The sequence below is a fragment of the Taeniopygia guttata genome, chromosome 31 (genome assembly GCF_048771995.1).
Source record: "Taeniopygia guttata chromosome 31, bTaeGut7.mat, whole genome shotgun sequence".
In the NCBI taxonomy this organism is placed as follows: Eukaryota; Metazoa; Chordata; class Aves; order Passeriformes; family Estrildidae; genus Taeniopygia; species Taeniopygia guttata.
In genome coordinates this window covers 4,529,670-4,553,462 of record NC_133056.1, presented here as the reverse complement: position 1 = coordinate 4,553,462, position 23,793 = coordinate 4,529,670, and the positions used below count along the sequence as shown (strand labels likewise).

The window sequence follows — 23,793 nt, the reverse complement described above, 5'->3', positions numbered from 1 at the left end:
GGGAAACAATTCCCAACAGCTGGTTGGGATTTTTCATTGTTTGGAGTAAAGGTACCAGTCAAGCAATGAATAGACTTTGTCTGTCTTTGCATAACATTTACATTCTTATTCCCTGAGAAGCTGCGCTGGGATTATCAGCTCCATGTGCTCAAGGCCATTGCCGGGGCAGCCCCAGGGAATTGTACAGTTCCATAGCCCTGCAGTGGGATTGCAGTTCCCTCATTCAGTTTTGTCTGCTAGGAGATTTTTAAATTTTTTTTAATGTGAAACACAGACCTAATTCTCTGCACTTCTTTTCCTCTGTTATGTGGCCGGTCCCTGAAACTTTTTGAGACTGAATTTTTCTCATAAAAATGAATCTAAACCCAGAGAAAAAGCCACGGTCTTGCTTTCTATTTATAATGTTGTGCATCTCTCTCAGTTGTGTACAAAAATAATGAAAATCTTAATTGGCCCATGATCTAATAGGCTATTTATGAGCATGCACACACATATGCACAAAATGTGATGGTAAAATTTAGCAATAGGAAAGCTTTTTATAGATTGGTAAAATATGAAAATACAGGATTCCAGTTAAAGAACAAAAAAAAAAAAACCAAAAAACAAAAAAACCCACAAAAACAACAACAACAACAAAAAAAAACACCAAATGAACAAAAAAAAAAACCAAACAAAAGCAAACAAGCAAACAAAAACCAACTAATTGCAGAATTTAAACCCAGGGAATTTTGGTTCAAGCCCCACCTGAGCCCTGGAGCCAATATATTTGGCTTCAGTGAATTCCATGAAATCTGTTATAACTGTTTTTAAAAGATAAAGCCAGAATAACTCTGACATGGAATTCTATAAATCCAGACTCTTAATTTCTGTCGCAATGGTGTGGAACACTTCAAAACATTGGGCTTTTCAAAATGTCCCTGCGCAAAGGAAGAATAAAATAAGCTACCCCTCCCCACTGATATTTTTCAGTAGCCCAGCCTAAACTCCTGTTTCTGATAAGGGTACAGCTGGGCCAGCTCTAGTTTTGGGTTTAAAAGGAGCTGGGCTCATTCTCTTAATCTCTTTGTGGCTTTGATGCCAACACATACCGAACTTTTTCACAAAGAAGCACTCAATCAAACATACTGGACCTGTTTCAAAGAACACAGTGTTTTCTATACTTGCAGAGGGAAGATTTATTTTATCTTGGTCAGTATTTGTCTCTGGAGTCAGTGACCCTTCTTTTTCCACCTCATCTGAAGTGAGCCACCGGCTGTGAGTGCAGGGCAGAGCACCCAAACTTCCCAAGGCCACCCCAGCACCACAGTGACCCCAGGAAGGAGCGTTTTGGAACCAGTGGCCAAAGGTGGTGTGGGGGCGGGAGCGGATCCGTCCCCTCCCTCAGTGAGCCCAAGGCTCGGGCAATAGAATTGGCACAGCACTGAAGCCTCCATGAAGGAGCAGCTCCCTTTGCTCCCCCAGCACCTCACGCTCCCACTGAACCGGCTGTGGACACACTTTGGCACTGCAGCCCTCTTGTTCCTGAAATAAACCATGTGCTCCTGGCAGAGCGGGCAGCAGCTTGCCCTCTGCCATGGTGGCTGCAGGGGCACTGCAGCTGAAAAGGGCAAGGGCACATTCTCTTCCAGTGCACTGATGTGCTGGGAGGGGCACAGGCACTTGGCAACAAACTCCCCTTGCTATTTCTCTTGGCATAAACTGCTTTCAAGGCTGGAATTCCCTTCCTGAGGGCCTCTCCTCAAAGATCCCGCAGGATTAGGCAGTAACCACTCAGGCTTCCTGCACTGTGGTTGTGTCAAAGGAGCCACGTTCCAACATCTGCACAGGTCCAGTCACCAGAACACTCTCTGGAGGCTTTTTCCAGCCCCCACCTCATCCCTGCTGCCATACCCTGTTAGGAGGCTCCCAAGACCTTCAACAAATTGGCACTTGGAGTCCTCTCTCTGAAAGGAGAAACAGAATGGATCAAACAGCACACCTTTACTAGAGATGATAAACCACCTTGCTGTGATTTATTTCTGTCATGCAGAATGCACGTGACAGAATTACTCTGCTGTGCCCACAGACTCCACAAAGCAGGAGGCGGACTAACAACACAACAGACATGGAAATGAATGTGAAATTGCAGGGTAACAGAGGCATATTGCTAAAAATTTACTGTTCCTAAAAAATGGCAGGAGAAGTCTGTGTACTTGAAAATCTCAGAGTTCTTGCAAGACGTAAACGAAGTATTCATTTTTAAAGCTTTTTCCACTTTATCATCATGTTACTGAGCAAAATGCTCGGCTTAAAAATAAACATATTTATCCCTCATGTATTCAATTCTGGCCATCAAAGGAGCCATTGTGAGCAAGGCAAGTCTAGAAATGTTTTCTGGAGTGCCCAGAAATCATTAATGAAAAACAGCATCCAATGAGATTTGTTTAGGCTTTGAAACCCTCCTATGTTATAATTTTCTAGGTTTGAAACATACTATGAGAAAACAATTTTAGGACTGATGAAACTATTAAAGCCAGTCACACACAAAACTTGTCCTTTTTGCTTGAGTTCTGTTTGTTTATTAAGCCCCACTTCAATTCCACTTCTCCCAGTTCCAGCACTGAAACCCAGTGAAGTGCTTGAAAGGAGCCACTGGTGTAAACTTGCACCCCCTGCCCTGTCATCCTCTCTGCTGTGTCCCCCACGCACTGTCCTTGGCATGACAATCATCCAGTATCTCTGTGGAAACCTCACGTCTCTTTTCTTACGGTAATCCCGATACACTCACCCAACAAACGCACACTCACGTCCCCGGTCAAGGCTGGAGAACTTTTACCTTCACTGTTTCTCTGCTCATCCATCTCTGTCAAGCCCAGGGACGGGCAGGACCCCCTGTGCCCTCCCAGCTCACCCACGTCCTGGTGAGAGGAGGCAGCTTCTCTGGGCACCCTGTGCCAGGACCTGTCCACTCTCCCAGCCAGGAATTCCTTCCCTAGACCCCATCCATCCCTGCCCTCTGGCAGTGGGAGCCATTCCCCGTGTCCTGTCCCTCCAGGCCTTGTCCCCAGTGCCTCTCCAGCTCTCCTGGAGCCCCTTCAGGCCCTGGAGGGGGCTCCGAGCTCTCCCTGGATCCTTCTCCTCTCCAGGTGAGCACCCCCAGCTCTCCCAGCCTGGCTCCAGAGCAGAGGGGCTCTACCCTTCAGAGCACCTCCATGGCCTCCTCTGCGCTTGTTCCAACAGCTCCACATACTTCTTGTGCTGGAGCCCAGGGCTGGGGCAGCTCTGCAGGTGGGGTCTCACCCGGGTGGGGGAGAGAGGCAGAATCCCCCCCATTCCCCCACCTCTTTTGATGCAGCGTTGATGCAATTTTGGCCGTGCATGACACCCATCTCTTCCCCCACTGCGTAACTCCAAGGGTTAACTCTCCTGGCAAGGGCCCTCCGCCCTCCAGCAGAGTCCCTTGTTCTTACCTGCACACCTGCACACAAACCAGGCACTGCCACAGTGCCTTCCAAAGGCCACGCAACAGCTCTCTCTACTTAGGCCACAGTGGAATCCTGAGACACGGAGAGGTCCTGGATGGAATCCACGATCCGACTGCAGCACACACGTCTCTGCAATACAGAGCGATTTGGTGCCAGCTTTGATGGGTGCCTCTGGGAGAGCGGGGAAGGCTGATGCCTGTACAAGCCCTGCCCTGAGCTATCCATGTCCCAGTCCCTCTTGTCAGCACTGCACGATCCCACAGAAATAAGACAAAAGGTCTGGAGCACAGGACCACTGATTTCAAACCCATCTGCCTGCCAAGGCAGCTGATGATCACACTGCTGGGATGCAGAGCATTAACATTTGCTTCAATGATGTGTATTAACATCCAAAATGACACAGAAAAATAAGGGTTTGTGGCCAGAGATGGTTCCTGGCCAAGGCTGGCACAGGATGCTGATAGCCATGCACAACACAATTCTTCTGGCTATCACCTTCATACCAGACAGTGTAAAGTTGGAGAGAAACCCAAGCTGGATGCCCAGAGAGTTGGAAGATCTGCATGTCTCATCCCTCATCCAAGTTTCTTGCTCTGGGACAGGCTCAGTCCAGGGCCCCGGGGCTCCCTGTTGGCTCCAGACAGATCTCTTACCATGAGGAGCTCCATTCAGTATTTGGATGTGGGGCACGAGCACCCTCACAGTAAAGTACAGATGTGCAGCTGCCTTCATCCTTCCAACCACACCTCCCTCAGAAAATTATATCAGACATTGTCACTGCACTTGTCTTTGTCCAAACCCACAAAGTCTGGAATTAGCTTCCCTGTCCTTTGAAAGGCTTTTTCAGTTGTGTCTTAGCTCAGCTCCCGTTCTGTGATTTTGCCTGGGCCCAGGTCAGTCGCAGCACTGCCTAAGAGTGACCTGCCCTGACCAGATGGGTCTCTGGGTACTGGGGCACTGGAACTCTTCCAGCCTCTTCTCTGCTGTTCCAGGGGTGCTTAACAGCTAACAGAGCTGGCCAGAGCTCTCTTCAGACAGTCCCCAGGTCCCTGGGATGCAAGTTCTCCAGCTGATTTTAAAATATGGATAGCTAGCTGGTGGTATTTGGCTGCTTGATAGACAGGAAAGAAAGCATCCTTTTTTGCTAAGAATTATTTTTTTGTCTTCCTTCTGTCAAACAAAGAGGAATGCTGTCTTGAATACACCTGCAGCATAGCAAAGAAAATTCCAAACCTGCCGGGCTGTGCTGGGCCCGCTGCTGAGACACATGCACAAACAATCTTTTTTGTTCTTCAAAAAGATAAAAATGCCTGTAATAAAACTTACAGTAAAGTAATATTGTCTCTCAAACTGTTCAAGAAAAGGGACATTGGAGCTTTAATGCCCCAGTGTGAGATGTTGAATAAAATCTTCCCCCGAGTTTGCACCCAGTAATAAAATACTAATTTTTTTTTGACAAAACTAGGTAGGTCTATATGAAAACAGCTCAGGAGGCTCTCACAATGATGAGGACAGAGCAGAGAAGAACATTAAAGGTGAAGTGTTAATTCCCTGAATTAATGCCTTGATGGAGCCAAATTGTTTTGCAAAGAGACATAACAGTTTCTTCCCCTTGTTTCCGAGTGTCTGAGTCACCCTGTAACTCATAATCTGCACTAGTGCAGATCAATCTGACATGAGTAAGTAACATATCTGGCTCCTGTGCTCCAAGCCACATGTCTCCAATGTAAATGGAAGTCAGGAATACAGAAACAGCTGTGGGAAAAAGAGAAGACAAAAATCAGAACAGATATTCTTCTATTTCCCCACAGGATTACCAAACTAAGCTGCTTGGTACTTCCTGGACTATGTTTTAAAAGAGTTCCCTAACTCTTTTCCTAGCTGGAAAATCTGGAGTGGCTTTGCCCATGCAAAGCCAACGATCCTACTCACAAGAAGGAACAAACCAGTTTCCTGTTAAATAAAGCAGTTGGAAATCTGACCTGTCAGATACTCTCACTGACCAGCAATAGGGATCAGCATCCAGGCCCACGTGGAGCTGGGTTTTTTTGCAGACTATTTTCCCTCTTGGAATTATATTTCTTTCACACCTTTTATTCCATTTTAGTCCCTGAAAGGGAAGTTTCTTAGAGGGAGTGGGAGTGTTGAAGTGTCAGAAAACCTCACAGTGTGGCCACGCTCTGTGCTGCCCACTCCTGCCCCCGTCCCACCAAAGACACAGCTTCTGCTTTGGGAAGCCACGAGCCTGGGTGGATACGGGAGAACTGATTGAATGGATTTAAAAAGCCATGGAATTTCCTAGTGTCTCCCACCACTGCCTTGTAACATAAGTGATAAGAACAAGACAAGTCACCTGTCTTGTCCGCATCCTCTTCCACCGCTGCTGATAGGCACAGAGATTTCAGAAGCTCGTGGAAGGTGCTGAACAGGCCCTGCTCCTCCATTAGCTGCAGCACGATGGAACTGAGCCCACCGAGCTGCCTGGAGAGCCCAGCCGAGGTGCTGCTGGCCTGGCAGGGCGGGTGCAAAGCTTGAAGAGGCCGTTCCTCAGTGTCTCATCCCTGAACATCTCCCGCGCGGCCGCCGGGTGCGGCAGGACGCGGTTCCGCAGCCACCTCGGTGCTGGGGACACGTCCTGCTCCCCGAGGGGCTCTGCCCAGCCAGGGACCTCACGCCACGCAGTGACAATGTGAACAGATACAGAGGTGACAGCCGCTGCCTCACCCCCACCTTCACCGGCTCTGAGGGTCTCCCCTCCGTGTGTGGAGGGTGGTGCTGGGAAAACAGGGTCCCAGTGGGCAGGGATGGAATTCAGATGTTCTCTGCATTTCTCCAGCTCAGGCACTTCCACGTCTGCAGCAGGGTCATCTTCTTCCACCCCGTTCTTTTTCTGAGTGTGACGATACACACGAGATGAGGCTTGAGGTTTGTTCTTTAATATTTTCTGTAAGAAGATAACCACCATCAAAACAAACATCAGATACTCCAAAGGATTTTCCTAGAACAAAATTGTGAAGCAAGGTGTTCTCCTGTGCTGATTCAGTTGTTACAATGGCAAGTACCAGCCTCGTGTAGCAGCCTCATGGAGCCTGTGCTGTTCAAGGGGGCCCCGGGAGCTCCAGGGACTCCAGGCTGGAACCCTGTTCCAAACTGGACCACCCAGCCTGGGCACGAGAGAAGCTCCTGAAGCCTGGAGCAACACAACCCACACATGCACTAAGTTACAGGCATCACTCCACAAACCCTCTTCACATCTTTCTGAGGAGTTTTAAAGGGTGAAGAAACTGTAGAAAAGCTAAAGCTTTTACAGAATCCCTAAATACATGACACTTTCTTAACTGATACAGAACATTTAAACAAACCTACAGAAGCTTTAATGTGCACCAAAAGCAGCTGCTGCTGCAGGAAACCAGTGCTGCTTTAAGAACTCCCACTCCCAAGTTCCTTGCACTTTTTGTTCACAAAGAGAACAAGAGAAGTCACACAAGTCCTGGCTTGTTTTCCTTTCTTCAAAACTGGTGACAACAAGAGACACCAACTGTTAACTTTCACTTGCTTTACTTATTTATTGTTTTTACTTACACATCTCTTTCAGATTCCCATTCACAGCTTTGAGCACAAAGCCTCCAGGCACTGCTTCTTCTCTTAAGATTTCATTAAAAATACCCCTTTTCAAAAGCCTGACTCAAGATTTGCCACTAAGTTTCATTTTAAAGCTCTTTCCCTTCATAAACTGTGTTTCCCCAAAGCTTCCAAATTGTGTTCAAAGGTTCAAAATCACCACAAGGAAGATCCAAAAAATGTCTTTCCCTTTCCTTTCCTCCTCCCTCAAGGTATATCAGCCAGACAGAAGGTCTTAGTCCTACTTCCAGAGAAGTTTGCCTCATTTGAACTGCTGGCCTGAAACAGCTACAACAAAATACACCTTGCTGGGAGTATTTCAGCACTTACTGAGCAATTCTTTGTTTCAGTCCTTCTGAGCCAGGGCCCGCAGGTCCTCCTGCAGCTGCAGCTCTTTGCTGACAAGGCTCCACGTGTGCAGCAGCAGCAGCTCCCTGCTGGAGAGGACGCTCTCATTAACTGTGTAATGCCTCATCTCCCTAAAAGCCTCCACAACAACAGCACAGTATTGCAGCACAGAGCTGAGGGTGCTGAACAACCCACTCAGCTTGGCCAGATCTACATTAGTCCTGGCAAAGGAAAACACGAGTGCCATGCAAACCATCACTACAGCTCTTAATCCCTGCTGTCAGAATGGCCAGGAATTAGGGACGAAGGATTTGACAGCAACTGGGCATCACATTTTACTTTATTACCCGTGTATTCAAACACCTAAATCCTCCTGTCAAAGAAATCCCATCCAAATTCACTACCCAACACACAAACTGGAGGTGAAAAATGCCATCTAGCAGAGATAAAGAAAGCCTCCTGACCTTAATAAAGTTCAAACTGGACAGAGGATGAAATGCAAACCAACTAAAACAAAAAACAAAACAAAGAACTTACCAAATATGTTTGATTAACGCGACCAAAACACACAGAAGTTCATTTACAAGCTGAATAGGAAGAAGTTTCCTATTCTCCTGGGATTGATTCTTGTTTTCTCTCATCTTCTAAATTTGTTAGCCATAGAGTATGGAGTAAGGAAATAATTTTATTTATCACCTTGTTCTCCAGAAACCTGAAAAACAAAACTGTGGTAAGCACATTTCTCTCCCTCTCAAGATTTTTCATAAAGGTGCACAGAGAGAAATAAAAGAGAAAACAATTTCTATTTCTGCTCCTTGTTTTTCCTATGTGGAATGTGTTTGGAGAATTGTTTACCTGGAGTGAGTGCTTGATCAGATTCTGGTGAGGACTGTTTGAGCCTGATGGCCAATCCAACCCACCTGGGGCTGGACTCTTGAGAGAGGGTCTCAAGTTGTGGGAGAGTTAGAGTCAGAGAAAGTAGTATGCACTTTTAGGATCTTCCTTTTATATAGTATACTAATCCATTTTAGCATAATTACAATAAAGAAATCATTCAGCCTTTTGAATTGAGTCAGACATTGTCATTTCTTCCCATTGGGTTTTGCCTGCATTTACAATACAAAACAAAATGAAAAACAAAAAAGAAAAGAAAAGAAAAAAGAAAAGAAAAGAAAAGAAAAGAAAAGAAAAGAAAAGAAAAGAAAAGAAAAGAAAAATAAGAAAAAAAAGAAAACCACATTTGAAAGGCAGATCCTCATCAGCAGCTGGTCCATCTCCTAAGGGGGACCATATTCTAGTGCACTTTTGGTGCACTTGCCTGAACTTGTCAGGGCACTCTATGTTAGCAGAAGAGATTTTTTGTGAGGGAGAGGCAAGGGGAGGAGAAATAATGTTCTAGACAGCTCAAATCCATTACTGTGCAACTTCCTGTGCAGGTGGTCCTGCGAGAGGATGGGAACTGGGGGTGCTTGAAATTTAAAAGGTAAAGACACCAGCACAAGGTGTCATTTTGCTTTTTCAAGGCAGTGATTTCCAAATCACAAAGCCCCCCACCATCATCCCACCTACCACAACCTGAAAGCATCTTGATTCTGGTTTCAAAAACACAAGGGAGGCCTCAGAGTTCAGCAAGTTCTGCCAGGGCAGCCCTTGGCACCCCTGTCTCCATGTCTGTCACCCTTGCTTTCATCCTCAGCCACAGAATTCTTCTACTGTGGACAGGAAAATTGTTCCCATTTCTCCTGTACTTTGCTGATTGCCTTTTCTCTAAGCTGTGCAGGACCCACGTGAGGAGGCTGGGATCCTCTGTCAGCTCATAGGCAGCTCTGGTGACACGGAAAGCACTTTGTAATATTTCCAGAATACAACTCTGAAACAGAAAATGCAACTTGTTCTTTTACATCCAAGACCTAATTATCTAACTTAAAATGAGCAATTTGGCTGGTATCTGATCAAATTCCAGGTAAAATGAACACCACCTGTTCTCAGGAACTCCAGAGAAGGAAAGACACTCGCCCTTCAACACTTCATACTACAGGTGCTGCTCTTACAAGAAGTATTCAGGTAGCAAGAAAATTTTCTCTTTTTCTCCAAGGTTTGATACCTGAAATACTCAGGGTGGATACTCCCAAACCTGAGAGCTCCTGACATGCGAGTTTCTCTCCTGCTGAAGCACTGTTCAGGTAACAAATGTGCTGGCTGGGGAATAGAGACCCCAAAAAGAAAAGGCCCCGACTGCAGGAGCAAACCCACGGCACCCACGTGAGGCTCCATGATGGCAGGAACCTGTTCCAGTTTCAGGGGATAAGGATGGGACTGATTTTGACACAAGCAATAATTTCCCCCTCCACACATACACAAAACCAACAAGGAACAAATTTTCAAGAGGACCAAGGCAGAGTCAGCGGTTCTTTTCTTTTTGTTACTTGAGACCTTGAAGCCATGCAAGCTTCTGTGGTTTGGGGTTTTTTAGAACTTTCTTTTCAAATTCTTACCTGGGAGCCCTCGTCACACAAAGGACTGTTGAAAAAGGACATGGATTGTCCAATGTGACACTGCAAAGTCCTTGAGGAGGGCAAGCCCCGCTCAGCAACATCCAAGCCATCCATGTGCTATCTACCACATTCCGGTCCTGAATCCAAACCCAGCTCTTTGCTGCTCCCTGGGAAGGAAATGGATCCTATCCCATTGAAAACCAGTACATCAGCCCATTCTTCAGCCAGCACACCCTGTCTCTCTTTGTCTCACACCTGGACACCTGCTCCAGATGTATTCTGCGAGGGACAGGATCAAAACTCCACTTAAAATCCTGAAATAGAACCTGCATTGCCTTCCCATCATCCATGAGATGGGTGACCTCATGGTAGTGGCATAGTCAATCAGACAGGAATTTCCCTGACTGTGGACTCATGACTGACACCATGAAAGGTTTCAAGCACCAGCATTTTATTATTCCCCAGTTACAAACTTTTATACCCTTTTCCCTCCCATGCGTAATATCTGAGTTCCCTTTTACTCTTTTGGGTTGGTCAATAAACATCAGCATTCCGTGCTTCTTTTCCTTCAGTGCTGTTCACCTGTCTTATACAGCTGCACCTCATTGGGAATGAGGCTCATCTGCAGCCCCATTCCCTGCGTCCCATAATCTCTTCTCCTACATTCCCCTCTGTTATCTCACGCTGCCCTGTCCAGGTGCTGGCACTGTCCTTCCATCACTTCCCAGTAGTGCCAATGATGGCCTTTCCCGCTATCAAGATCAGATTATCAGGGCTGGAGTTTCCTGGAGAGTCCAATCCCTTCCTGTCAGATCAGAAAGGGCCAGAGAACACTGAGCCAGCGTGGACCTCCTTGTCTTTCAGGACCTTGGGCAGAGGATTTAGGGGCTTCCTGTTGGGACATATTGGGATGAATCCCATTGTCCTGGCTTGTAAGATAAGCATGTATTCTATTCACCATCTGTTGGAGGTTGGGCAGTTTTCTTATCTCTTCCAAGAACAATGTCTCCCTCGGGGAAGTTATCTTCTGTTAATGGGCCATGGAATGACTCACTGCATGACTGGTGAAATTGCATCATCCCATTGTGAGATGCTCCACCCAGAGGGAGGAGCCATGCATTCCTACCTGCATAAAATCAGCACTTTTTGGGACACCAGGGCAGCCCTTTGCTGGATTCCCAGGGAAGTAGCTTTCTTCTCTGTGAGATTCCCAGAGGAAGGCCAAGCTGAACTACCAGACCTTCCGAGAAAACTCCACCCTTCTAGAGATCACCGCTTTAGCAGCATTTCATCTGCCACTCCAGGAAGAACAGCCACCATTTAACTGAACCACTACCAACACCCTGACTCCTCAGGGTGTCAGGTTTCTGACTCTACCACTAATTTTGTTTGTACTAATTGCATTTTTATTATTATTTTTTTTATTTAGTTTTTCTCCTAGTAAAGAACTGTTATTCCCATTTCCATATCTTTGCCTGAGGGCCTTTTATGTTTGAAATGGTGGTAATTCGGAGGGAGGGAGTTTACCTTTTCCATTTCACAGGAGGCTTTTGCCTTCCTTCACAGACTCCTGTCTTTTTAAACCAAGACACCCATCCAACGCCACAGCGTCACAGATATTGTTCTGGTCCAAGTTGTCCCAGGCAATACCACGTGAAAGATCACTGTAACAGCACTGTCCTTCTCTTGTTGGAAATCCTTTGGCACCCAGAGAAGCCAGTGGTACTTGGCAGAGCCAGGGTCTGTGGGACAAGGACACTGGGAGCAGCTAAAAGCAGAGAGGGTGCTCAGAGAGCCGAATTCCCACAGGATTCGGCCACTCCAAGTGGGCCAAGCCATGCCTGGCATGGCTTTGGGCATCAGGGTTCTGCTGGCCCTGGTGGGCTGCAGAGCCACGGAGGGCCGAGCTGAGTGTCAGACACCCCTGGAGAGCTGGGAGAAAGCCTGTGGGCAGGACACGGGGTCCCAGTGACCTCCCATCCCCAGTGCCAGCGTGGTGGCCACACCTGTCCTTCCAGTGGCCCCACAACAAGTGGTCTCCCAGTTGCTTCAGTGCCTGGAAGGATCTCTCAACCCTGACTAGGTGCCAAATCCCAGCGTCCGGCTGGCCATGACCCTGTCCAGAGGTTATGGCCAGCCCGGGTCCAGAAGTGGCCGTGCCAGGAGGTCAAGGAGGAGGCAGTGAGAAGAGCCCAGCAGGGCAGGGAGGCGAGGCAATGAGGGGGCAGAGGAGGGAAGGGAGGGAAGGCATTTGGTCCCAGAGGGCCAGGCCAGGCTCTGCTGGCTCTCAGGGTGCCCTGGATGGGCAAGATGCTGCCAGGTTCCACCTCACCACATGCCCCTACTGTCCTCTCGTCCTCCCCACAGCCATGACCTCGGGACCAATGGTTCTGCATATCCTTGCCTCCTCTTCTGCCAACACAGTCCAGGGAAAATACTTCCACTACTACCGTTGGTAAATGTGCTTGATAGGCTTGACATGCATGAATTTCTGTTTCTTCCTGCTTATGATTACAATTTACTGTGAAGGGATTTGATGGCTAAAATGGGAATGTCAATTATGAGTGTGAAAGCTGATGAGGAAGCTATGGCACTTGTAACTTTGTGTCAAATGTCAGAGAAGACCTATGCTGAAGTAAAGCCAGAAGTGCGAGCAGTCCCACAGAAATGTGGAAAATTAGATATGCAACCTCTCCAAATGACTTCGAAGCCACCGGGACAAGTGGTGTCTAAAAAGCAATACCCTGTTTCAAGGGAGAGAAGGCAAGGGGTTACAGCCTGTTGCTGAGCTCCTGTTCAAGGCAGGCCTTTTGGGGCAACGTATGTCTGCCTAGAACACTGCCATCCCTGCCCAGTAAGAGCCCGGCAGAATTGTAAAGATTTTTAAAGAATTTTAAAGTGTTAAAAAGCAGATCAACTGAGTCTCCTGCCCTAGCCCTTCCAGACAGGGAAAAAGAATTTCAATTTTGTGTGGATGTGGAACAGGAGCATGCCACAGGAGTTCTAGTGGAAGAACACCACAGGGCTGCACTTGAAGACCGATGGCCCATCTTTGTAAAATGTTAAACCCCTCAGCGAGGGGTGGCCCCATGGCCTCCCGCGAGGTAAGATCTCCAAACAGATCCTGGTTCTTTTCCTTGGATCCACAGCGCGGTTTTTCCTGGATTGGCTTCCCCTGTGTAAGGGATAGGGATATGTAGGAGGAGTCTGTTGGGCTCTCCCCCACGACCATTAGCAGTTTCAGGCCTCCCAAGGACTCCTGTATCTCCCTTTTCCCCACCAATATCCCACTTTAGCTGAAGTTGCTGACAAGGACCAGCCCTGAAACACCAAAATGGGTTTGTTGTTTATTTCTCGCATCCTCAGTCCTGCGTGGGACTCGGTAAGTGGGTGCTGCAGAGGCTCCGGCAAGGCATCAAAAACGCCGGCCCCACACCCAATGGTGGCGCGAGATCTCCTCCAGCTCCGGCCTGTCCGCAGGGTGCTTGGCCAAACACCATCGGATCAGGTGCTGGAGCTCTGGGGAGAGAAGCCAGAAAGCGCCGGTCACCGCCAGAAGTCTCCTGCCCAGCTGCCCCCGTCACCCGCGGGGCCCGGGCCGTGCCGCGAGCGCTCTGGGCCGTGCCGGGCTCCCGACCGGCTCAGCCCCGCGCGGGAGAGCGGCACGGCGGGACGCGGCCGCCTCCTCCGGCCGCCCGTGCCGCGCTGACCCCGTCGGCACGGGCCCCTCCTGCGGCCGGCCCGTGAGGGCAGATCCACGTCCCGCGGAGCTGCGTGAGGGCCGCGCTGGGCGTGCGCCGCCACTGCCAAAGCCCGCCGGCTTGAGGCCGGACACCCACCTGGAGAGAGCTGCCGCCGGAAGAAGAGCTTCCCCAGCACGATGGCTTGGTCGTCCTGAAAGGGGAGGCTGCCGCAGACCATGACGTACAGCAGCACGCCCAGGGACCAGATGGTGGCCGCGTGGCCGTGGTAGCAACCCAGCCAGGTCCACTCGCGCGGGCTGTACATGCGCGTTCCTAGGGGAGACAGGCGGCGCTGGCCGGGCGCAGGCTGCTGCCTTCCAGAGCCTTGCACCAGCCTCCTGACCGAGGCAGGGGCTGCGCCCGCGGCCACAGCTTCCCCCCCGAGGCCACCCCGCATCCCCCAGCCAGCTGGCCAAAAGCAGGAAACCATTCCGCAAGGCCAAGAAGGCCAGCAGAGCAGCCCAGGCCCTTGTGGGCCCGCTGAGCCCAGGGGCCGGGAGCCGCTTTTGCCGCCCCCTCTCTCGTCAGGGCCGGCAGCCGCCTCCTGGGGCACGGCATCCACCCCGTGCCAAAGGGCAGCCGGCTGAAGGCCGCGGCCCGGGAGGGAACGGGGCCGTGCAGTGCCTGGCACCGGGAGCAGGGCCCAGGCCATGGGCTCACCGGCAAAGTCCGTGAAGGCCCGCTCCTGGAGGAAGGTGCCGCAACCGAAGTCGATGAGCTTCAGGTGGCCGCTCTCCGGGTCCACGAGGAGGTTCTCCGGCTTGATGTCCCGGTGCAGGACGCCGCAGGCGGTGCAGTGCCGCACGGCCTCCAGCACCTGGCAGAAAAGCCAGTGCGCCTGCTCCTCGCACAGGAACCCCTGGTCCTGCTCCTGCAGGAACTCCAGGAGATCCCGTGATGCCCCCGGACGCTCCAGCACCAGGATGAAGCTATCCGGCAGCTCAAACCAGTCGAGCAGCTGGATGATGTTCTGGCAGCCAGAGCCCACCTTCTCCATCAGCACCACCTCCAAGGGCACGCGGGTGCCGTCGGGCTGTGAGGAGGAGAAAATGAGTCCCTGCGGCAGGTGCTGCTGCTGCTGCTGCTGCAGGCCTGGGGCTGCGCTGCGCCCTGCCCGGGATGCCCCAGTGCCCCCTGCCGCAGCCTCCCAGGCGCTTGCGCTTCCTCCCGCCCGGGGGATGCTCGGGGCTGCCCCTGCCCGGCCCCGGCACCGCTGTTCGGCGTGCCCAGGCCCGCGGAGCTGCGGCTCCGCACGCTGAGCCCGCCCCGGGATTCTCCCTGCCCGCCACGCCCCGCTCTGTCCCGCTGGCCCCGCTCGCTCACCAGCTCGTCCCACTGCAGGACGCTCTCCCGGGCCACGCGTTTGATGGCCACCTGCGAGCCATGGGGAGAGGAGGGCTGAGATCCAGCCCTGCCCCTCCCCGCCGCTGCCCCTCCGCCCAGGCCCGGCCGTCGCGGCCGCTCACCGGGCTCCCGTCCGAGAGGCGGATGCCCGAGAAGACGGTGCTGAAGCCGCCGCTGCCCAGCTGCGGGCCCAGCAGGTACCGCTCCTGCCGCTGCCTCCTTTGCCCTGCGGCCAAGAGCGAGCCATCAGCCTTGCGCCCAGGACCCGCCCCTCCCGCAAGTGCCCGCGAGTGGAGCGGGCCGGGCCCCCGCGGGCCGCCGCGCTCTCACCCGCTTCCTGCTGCGCGCCGGGCAGCGGCCACCGCCCTGCAGCCGCCGGGCTGGCGAGCGGCAGAGTCGGGCCGGGGCAGCGCGCACAGGCGGCTGCGGCAGCCCCGGGGCAGCGGGGCAGGGCGGCACCGGCGCTGTCCCCGGCGTCGTGGGCTGGGCTCTGCTCCTGCCGACGGCCGGGGCTGCAGCCCGAAGCTTGGCACGGGGGAGACCCAGGAGCGGCTGCAAAGCAGACAGGGCGTTTTCAAGCCGGGCCATCGGAGGCACTGGAAACAGCCAGCGACTGGGCTGCTCTCAGGGGCCCTGGCCTGGCCTGGCCGCGCCCCTCCAGAGCCCCGGCGGAGCCTCAGGCAGCTCCTCAGAAGATCTCACCTGCTACTAGAAAGCCCTTCGCGGCACTCGAGGGCTGTCTCGGGGCAGCTTCCTGCAGATGGAGGAACCTCTGAAGGCTCGTCTCCACCACCAGGCTCGGGCTGTTTCCAGCTGGCAGAAGCGGCACAGCGTCCTGGCTGTCCTGGCCGCTGTGGGATGACCACAGCTGGCTCCAGGACTCTTGCTGCCCCGTCAGCTGCTCCTGAGCAGGCTCCCCCGCATCGGGCTGGGCTCCCATTTGGACTTGTGGGCTTTCCTCTGCCATGTCAAGGGTCAGGATTGCGCCCATGTTGTTGAAGTCCGTGAGTCCAAGGGAGCTGGGAGACCTGTCCACGGGCTCTGCTCCTTCTGCAGGCTGACAGGTCTCACTGAGCCTCTGCGAGGGGTGGAGGCTGTCAGAGATAGCAGAGGCTGCTGGCAGGGTGCAGGGTCTCTGACAGCCTGAGGTTCCTGCATGGATGGTGGTGGCTCCCCCCTGCTGTGCCATCCTTGCCGGCCTTGAGGCTCTCCCAGGGATGGAGAATCTCGCTGGGAGCAGCCTCTGGAAGGGATGGAGGCTTGTGGAGGAGCTGGCCGAGGCACAGCAGGGCAGGTGGCCTCGCTCCAGCAGCTCCTTCAGCTCTTTCCACAAGGCCTGCCACATCCCAGAGTAGAGGGGCGCACGTGTCCCGTTGCCATCCCAGAGCTGCAGCATCAGTTCCTGCAGCTCCCGGGCCACTGCCAGGCAGGGGCTGCAGCCGCAGGGGCTGCCCAGGGGGCTGGCGGGAGCACGTGGCTGCTCGCCAGGAGCAGCCCAAGGCCTGGGGAACCTGGGAGCCACAGGGGCTCCTCGCTTCCTCCATGAGCCTCTGGGCCGGACCCTGGGGCGCTTGCTCCTCTTCGCTGTCCGTGTGCTCCGGCTCCGCGGTTGCCGGTAGCCAAAGGCCCACCAGACAGCCACGGCGGCCAGCAGCAGGACAAGCGCAGTCACCAGGACGTCACCGTCACCCATGGCTCCAGCACGTCCCATCGCGACTGCACTGGCAGCTGCCGGCGCTGGCCTGTCTCACCCAGCGACAGCGCGGTGATGTCACAGTGGTGTCACAGTGCTGCGGCCAGCACAGCCCTGGGACATCACAGCCCTGCCTGACGCCAGCGCTCTGCCCTTTGTGCCATCACAGCCCTGCCTCAGCCCCGCCCTCCGCAGTGCCCCAGGAGGGGTAAGGGGGCTCCCTATGGGCACTTGCCAGCTCTCTGGAGCAGAGTGGGTGGAAAATTCTTCTGTAAGAAGGACACAGGGATGAGGAGGGGAATGCTGATGGTCTCACCTCCTTGCTGGCAGAGCATGGGACATGGATTGTCCAATGTGACACTGCAACTCCTTGAGGAGGGCAAGCCCTGCTCAGTAACATCCAAGCCATCTGTGTGCTGTCTACCACATTCCCATCCTGAATCCAAACCCAGCTCTTTGCCGCTCCCTGGGAAGAAAATGGATCCTATCCCATTGAAAACCAGTACATCAGCCCATTCTTCAGCCAGCACACCCTGTCTCTCTTTGTCTCACACCTGGACACCTGCTCCAGATGTATTCTGCGAGGGACAGGATCAAAACTGCACTTAAAATCCTGAAATAGAACCTGCATTGCCTTCCCATTATCCATGAGACGGGTGACCTTATGTTAGGGAACCAGTGAGTGGGAGCCAGGGTGCGCTTGAGTTTCGGGAATGCCGCATCTCCTCGTCTCCTCATTTCCCAGGCAGACCCTGCCACGAGGGCGTGGCCGAAGCGGCCCGAGGATCCGGGCATTCTTAGGAGAATGGTGAGTAGCAGACTCGTGGGTTTGTGGCTGCTGTGCAGCTAAGATCATGCAGTGATGTTTGGTGTTCTTGATTGTAGCTGGGCAAGGGCCACAGGTCGGTGCCTGCAGGAAATTGCCAGCAGGGGAGGCAGCCTTCCTTCGTACCTGATGTGGATTCCCTTCCCCGGACATCCTAGAGATATTTTTAGGATTGGTGACTGATAAACACAATGTGTTTTGATGGATGGTTTTAGTTAGTGGTGCTTGTTTTGTTTTGGTTGTGGAACTATTTATCTTGGGTTTTTTTTGTGAGTATTTTAAATAAGGTTTGACACAGTGAGTAGGACTGTCATGTAGTTTATTTTTTGTGAAAACATAAGTATACCTTTAGGTTATGAAATGGACAGGACTACTTTATTGACTACTTACCAAGTCTTTTTTAGGAGTAAATTTTTGTAAGTCTGATTTTGAAATCAAAGAAGAAAAATGAGAAGACGAAGGAGGTAGAGAAGTTATCTCCTTCTAGGATAGAAAGGGTTTAACATAGAAACTGCTTTGTCTAATGTTGCGTGGGGCATTTCCGTGCGACAGCCGGGCCGCCCGCGGGGCTCGGCAGCAGGAGAGCCCCGAGCCGTGCGCGCTGAAGGTGAGGCGGCGGCGCCCGCGGGGAGCCGAGCCGAGCTGAGCCGAGCGGAGCGAGCGGCTCCGAGTTCAGCCGAGCCGAGCCGAGCCGAGCGGAGCGAGCGGCTCCGAGTTCAGCCGAGCTGAGCCGAAGAGGCGAATCCAGCCGATAATAGTCGAGTTTAGTCGAGTGTAGCCGAGGAGCCGAGTCTAACCGAGCCGGGCCCCGCCGAGCGCAGCATCCCGGGCAGGGCGGGGCGCCGGGGCGGGCTCGGGGTGGAGCCGGGGCTCTGTGAGGCTCCCCCTCCTGTCCCTCTCTCTGCCCCTCTTTCCTCCTCCCCGCATTCCTCTTCTTTCTCTCTTTCCCGCATTTCCCACTCTCCCCAAAGCAGCTCCGTTCCCTCCCTTTCCCGCTACCCTTCCTTCCTCTTCCCCGTATTCCTGTTCTTTGACCCCCAGACCGTCCCCTCCTCTCCCTCCCAAACCCGACCTCCCACTGCCCTCACTCCGTCCTGTCCCTGCCCCGCTACTCCGTTCTATTCCCCCTCTCTCCCTCCTCTGTCCACCGTCCCTCTTCCTTCCCTGCCGGCCTTTTCCTTCCCTTCCCGCTTTCCTCCGCAGCCCGACCTCCCTCCCACCCTTCCGCATGCCCCGCTCTCCCTCCTCTCTTCCTGCCGCCCCTTCCCTTCTTTCCCCCGCAGCCGCGGGGCTCGGGGCGCGGAGAATAAAGCCCCGAGGGCCGGAGCCCGGCGCCCCCCGGCCCTTGCGGGAGTCCCCGCCCGGGGCCGGAGCTCTCGGCGGATCCCCCCGCGCCGCTCGGACACCGCCCGGCGCTGCCGGACCTGCGGCTCCGCCACCATCGCGCTGAGAGCGGCCCCGCTCTGCGCCGTGCCGGCCGTGCCGCGTCCCCGCCGCCTCTGCCGCTCCCAATTTCTGCCCCTGGCCTGCGACAGCGAGGCGGGGCGGGGGCTTCACGCCTTCTGGGGGCTGCCCCCCCTTTCTTGTTGCGGCAGAGTCCCTTTCGGGGGGGATGGAGGTGTGGAAAGGGCTGGAAGGGAGTGCTGGGCTGCTGTCCAGGGCAGTTGGACTCGTTCTGTGCATTCTTTGGGGGTCAGGAAAAAGGGGTGAAGACTCGGGGCTCTGATGTCATTTGGGGCACCCCAGGGTCCCTAGGAGAGGGAGGCACACTGCGGTGGGGGAGTGGGTGGGTGGCGAATGAGGGGTGGGGGTCACGCTGGGTGCCGTCCCGCAGAGGGACCTAAAGCTGCCCCAAAATTCCCAGGGAGGGGTGTGTGTAGAATACTAAAACCTGGCAAGTGTTTCGTTTTTATAGGTATTGGTAAAGAATAGGTATCTATGGCTAAATTCATTTGGAAAGAAGCCCTCTCTCTATCCATTCATTTGTATCCAGGAATGTAGGAAACTCAGACTGGGGATGGGCAGTAGTTTTGAAAATCATGCCCTAAGGTTTTTATCTAGTGCTGAACCAAGCAAGTGCCCTGAAACCATCGGAACAGCTGCAGGGGCTGAAGGGAACAGGAAGGGCTCTCCGGCACCTTTTGCCTCCGTTCTCTGCCATTCTCCGTCGCAGTCCCGGAAGAGGCGTCTGTCATGCAGCCTGCCAACATGAAGACCTGTAAAATCCTAGCTCTGCCTTTTGTTTAAGGTGTTTTTACTTCATATTTATGTCATCACAGAAAGCAAGGAAAGAAGAAATGTGACTGGTTCCCACTATTGCTCCGTGCAGGCACTTTTAAAGGCTGCTGTACTTATGTTCTCTTTTTCCACTCCAAGCTTGACTTTCCCCCTCCTTTTTCGAGGTCTGCCGCTTTGGGTGTCCCAAGGAGGGCAGGGTTCCTCAGCAGGGGTCTTAGGAGTTGGTGCTGATTCTGCTTTTTCCAAAGGTGTATCGAAGTGTGCTACCAAAATGACTATTTTCTCCATGGGAAAGCTTTCTCTCAATGACAATCAATGCATGTATGTGTTTTAAGCGTGTAACCAGATGGATTAAGAAAAACCAACACCCGTAGTAGATTTCTGCTTGATCTGTGTCTGTAAGAAGTGGGCTGTGTGCTGGAGAGGGAGAGACGCTGTTGGAGAGTGGCAACAGCACCAGGTGTGAGCTGTGAGGATGAGGAGGGCTCAGAGCAGCCCCAGGTGTGAGCTGTGAGGATGAGGAAGGCTCAGAGCAGCCCTAGGTGTGAGCTGTGAGGATGAGGAGGGCTCAGGGCAGCCCCAGGTGTGAGCTGTGAGGATGAGGGGTGGCTCCTGCCGGGGGAGGTTGTTTTAGGGAGAGGGTTTGCTTCAGCTGGCTTTTGCATGGAGCTGCTGCTGGAGAAGGGGAGTTTATGGGGAGCTCCCGGGCCTGTCTCATGGAAAGACGATGGGCGCTTTGGACAGGGTCCGGGGGATCACCTGGATATGCACTTGTGTACGTGGAGCATTGCTCAAAGGAGGAGCCGAGGGACGAACTTTTGTGCCGAGAAGCAGCAGCCAAACAGGTGAGCCGGTGCGCCTTTGTAGTGGGGACTTTTCTCCTTTCCCTTTTAAATTTCGTCTTGCCAATCCCTCCCAGTTGCCCCCAGGAAAAAAAAAAAAAGGATTTTGAGGACAAAAGAAATTCAAATTGAGGGTACCGGTGTCTGAACTAGTGGGGGATTTCCCTTCACTTGTGGTTTTGAGGGTAGTGATTGAAGGAAAACCTGCCTTTTCCAGGGTGTTAGGGATATCACAGGGGAGACAGAGAATCCCTGTGCTGCCTTTTAAATGGAAGGGGAAAAATATTGTTGTCGTATGATGGGTTTGACTTGAGGGTAGCTCCCCACCCTTTTCATCATCCTGAGGTTGAAACGGAGGGGGCTGCCCTGTTGTCCCTCCTTTTAAAGGGTTTGAATTGAGGTAAAAATCCCCCTTTTGCCATCATTTGAGGGAAGCTCCTTCTCTTCTGCTCTTCTAGGGGATGAAATTGAAGGGAAGCCCACATTTCTTTGCCCTGGTTGAAGTGAGGTGAGCGCCTGAGTGTGGTGTCACTTTTGGCGCTTCAAAGGAAGGGAGCTGCAGCTGTGGCAGCGCTGGAAGGGTGGAAACCGGGCTGTGCTGCTGCATTTGGGGGCACTTCTTCTGCCCCTGGTGCCGGGAGCGCGGCTTCTCATTTTCCAGCGTTCCTTGCTGTGGGGCTTTGGAGGAATTTCTTGGATCATTTTCTTTTGTTCGTAGTTGGTGTATGAGGAGGGCCATGGGGTACTTCTTGGTTGTTACGGTTCTTGCTCCAGGTGCTGATGACAAGGGTTTTTTTGGATTGAGCGTTGTTGTTGGATTTCTTTTTGATTGGTTCTTATGTTTTTAAAGGATGTGCTTTTAAAAGTTTACAGTGGTTTTTATGGGTCGTAGCATGAAGTAGAGGGTAGGTTTTTAATTTGGTTGTGGTGGCTCTTATTAGCGGGAGTATGTAGTGTCTGTTTAGGTGAGTTTGAAGTAGTCCTGTAGTTAATTAGTGAGGTCTTTTAATATTGATAATTGCATTTTTGTTTATTATATTATAGGGGTTTGATTCATTTGCCTTATTTGATTGCCATGTATGGTTTATTTTTGCAGAGAATTTTGGAGATATTGTTTATGGTTACATTTGTCTTTTGGCCACGTGTTTATTTCTAGATGGTATTTGTGTTTTGGTGATTTGAGGCATTATGGCTTTCTTGTGTTAGGAATACTTATTTTATTGTTGTTAGTATAAGCTTTTTGCTTAGTTTTTTTTTTTGTAGTTTCATGTGTTTGGTTGTCATTTTTTATTAATTTTATTTTTGGGAACATGGATATTTCTCTGGTGGATTTTTTAAGGGGCACATCCTTTGCCATTTGGATTTTTTGCAGGTGGCCGCCCCCTCAGGGCCACAGGCCCCTGAGCACAAACACTGGCCCTTTTCCCTGGGAAAGAAAACTCGCCAGCCCAGGTTCCTGATGTCAGTTTGTAGGGTTCATTTGGGACTGTCAGGGCAGCATAGGTTTGAGATATGGGGAGCTTGGGTGTGGGGCACATCCTTTGCCATTCAGATTTTTTGCAGGCGGCTGCCCGCTCCAGGCCACAGGCCCCTGAACACAAACGCTGTCCCTTTTCCCTGGGAAAGAAAACTCGCCAGCCCAGGTCCCTGATGTCAGTTTGCAGGAGGTGTTTGGCATTGCCCCGGCAACCAGAATTGTATTTTGCTGCAGCTTTGGTCGGGGAGATCTGGGGTGCCCCCTCCTTCTCTCACCTCCTCCCCTCAGCCCTGTTCTTCTCTGTCCCTGTCTCCATCCCTCACCCCTATTTGCACGTCCAGCCCACGCTGCCCCACTCTCTCTCCACCCTTCCCCCTCCCCATCCTGCCCCATCCCTCACTCCCCTGTGGCTCCCTGCAGCACCACATGGGAGCCCGAACTCGTGGGGATAGTGCGGCCCTGGCAGCAGGACAGCACCGAAATGAAACGGGCCGGGACGACGTCTGTGGGCTGCACGGTGTCACCAAGGGACCTGGGGCTGAGGGGAGGGGGCTGGAGGGTGACACAGAGGTTGGGGGCTGCTGACAGGCAGAAGGGGTCTTGAGGAGTAAAAAGGGGGGCTCCATGGTGGCACAGAGATGCTGCAGTGGGGTACCTGAGGGTGACACAAGGAGGCTGAGAGGCAGGGGGTGCCTTGAGGGACAAAGTGGGGGGTGCCTGTGGGTGACAGGTGAACCTGCCCTCACACCACCCTTAACCGCACCCTAAATACCACCCCGGGTGCAGCGTGCACGGTGGAGGTTAGGGGGCCAAGGGACAGTGTCGGGGCCTTGGGGTGACACGCTGACATTACGGGCTGAGGGGCAAAGAGGGGGGACTTGACAGGTGGAGAGCTGACACTGAGAGTTAGGGGTGCAAAGGACAGGACACAGGGTACCGGGAAGGGTTAGGGTACAGCAGCAGCCCTCACCCCAACCCTAAGCTCACCCTAAACAGCACCCCTAGAACACCATTTTTCCCCAACAGCAGCTGCAGGCAGTGACCCTAATGCTGGGACAGCCCCAAAACCCTCCCAGCAGCTGCAGGCAGTGACCCTAATTAAAAGGAAGGGATGATATTTGCTGGCTAGAGGGCGACTGGTAGAGGCTGGGGACTGGGCACTTTTTTAGGGTTTTTTTTAAGTGTTTTTAAATGATATTTGAGGGGTTTTCTAACAGGAGCTTTTTAGAAACTTTCTAGGAATGTTTAGGATACTTCTGGGCTTTTTCAGGGCTTTTGAAAGATTTTTTCAAGTTATTTTAAGGGCTTTCTTAGTACTAATTAGAATTTTTAGGGTTTCTTTTTTTTGGGGGTGTTCTTGGGGCTTTTTAGGACTATTTAAAAAAAATTAGGGCTTTTTTAGGACTATCAGGGGTATGTGGAGGACTGTAAAGACGTTTGAAAGTTCCAGGACAGTTTGGGTGGATACAGACGAGAGATCTCTGCTGATTGCCCTTGGAGGATAAGGTTTATTCAGGATGGAGAGAGGCCTTGCCTCGAGCTGCTGGACACAGCACGTGGCCAGGCCTGAGGTGATGGGGGAGCGGAGAGACAAAGGGAAGAGCAGGGACTCAAGGAGGGGGAATCCAGGAGGAGGGAGGAAGTTCCAAGAGGGGAGGGGAAGATCCAAGAGGGCGTCTGGCCCTTTGGGGGCCCCTTATCA

General features: G+C 52.6%; 2 protein-coding genes across 2 annotated transcripts; both read right to left on the bottom strand.

Moving 5' to 3' along the window:
- Nucleotides 1-13,300: 13,300 nt before the first annotated feature.
- On the bottom strand, nucleotides 13,301-13,939 carry LOC140681129 (serine/threonine-protein kinase pim-3-like). Its single transcript, XM_072920503.1, has 2 exons — nucleotides 13,768-13,939; nucleotides 13,301-13,447 (listed from the first exon to the last, which is right to left on the bottom strand). Exons 1-2 carry the CDS (start codon nucleotides 13,934-13,936, stop codon nucleotides 13,344-13,346), a joined length of 273 nt encoding a protein of 90 aa, XP_072776604.1. The 5' UTR covers nucleotides 13,937-13,939; the 3' UTR covers nucleotides 13,301-13,343.
- Nucleotides 13,940-13,944: 5 nt separating this feature from the next.
- Nucleotides 13,945-16,726, bottom strand: LOC140681071 (uncharacterized). Its single transcript, XM_072920276.1, has 3 exons — nucleotides 16,564-16,726; nucleotides 14,153-14,805; nucleotides 13,945-14,079 (listed from the first exon to the last, which is right to left on the bottom strand). The coding sequence occupies exons 1-3, from the start codon at nucleotides 16,724-16,726 to the stop codon at nucleotides 13,945-13,947; spliced, it is 951 nt and encodes a 316-aa protein (XP_072776377.1).
- Between the last annotated feature and the right edge of the window lie 7,067 nt (nucleotides 16,727-23,793).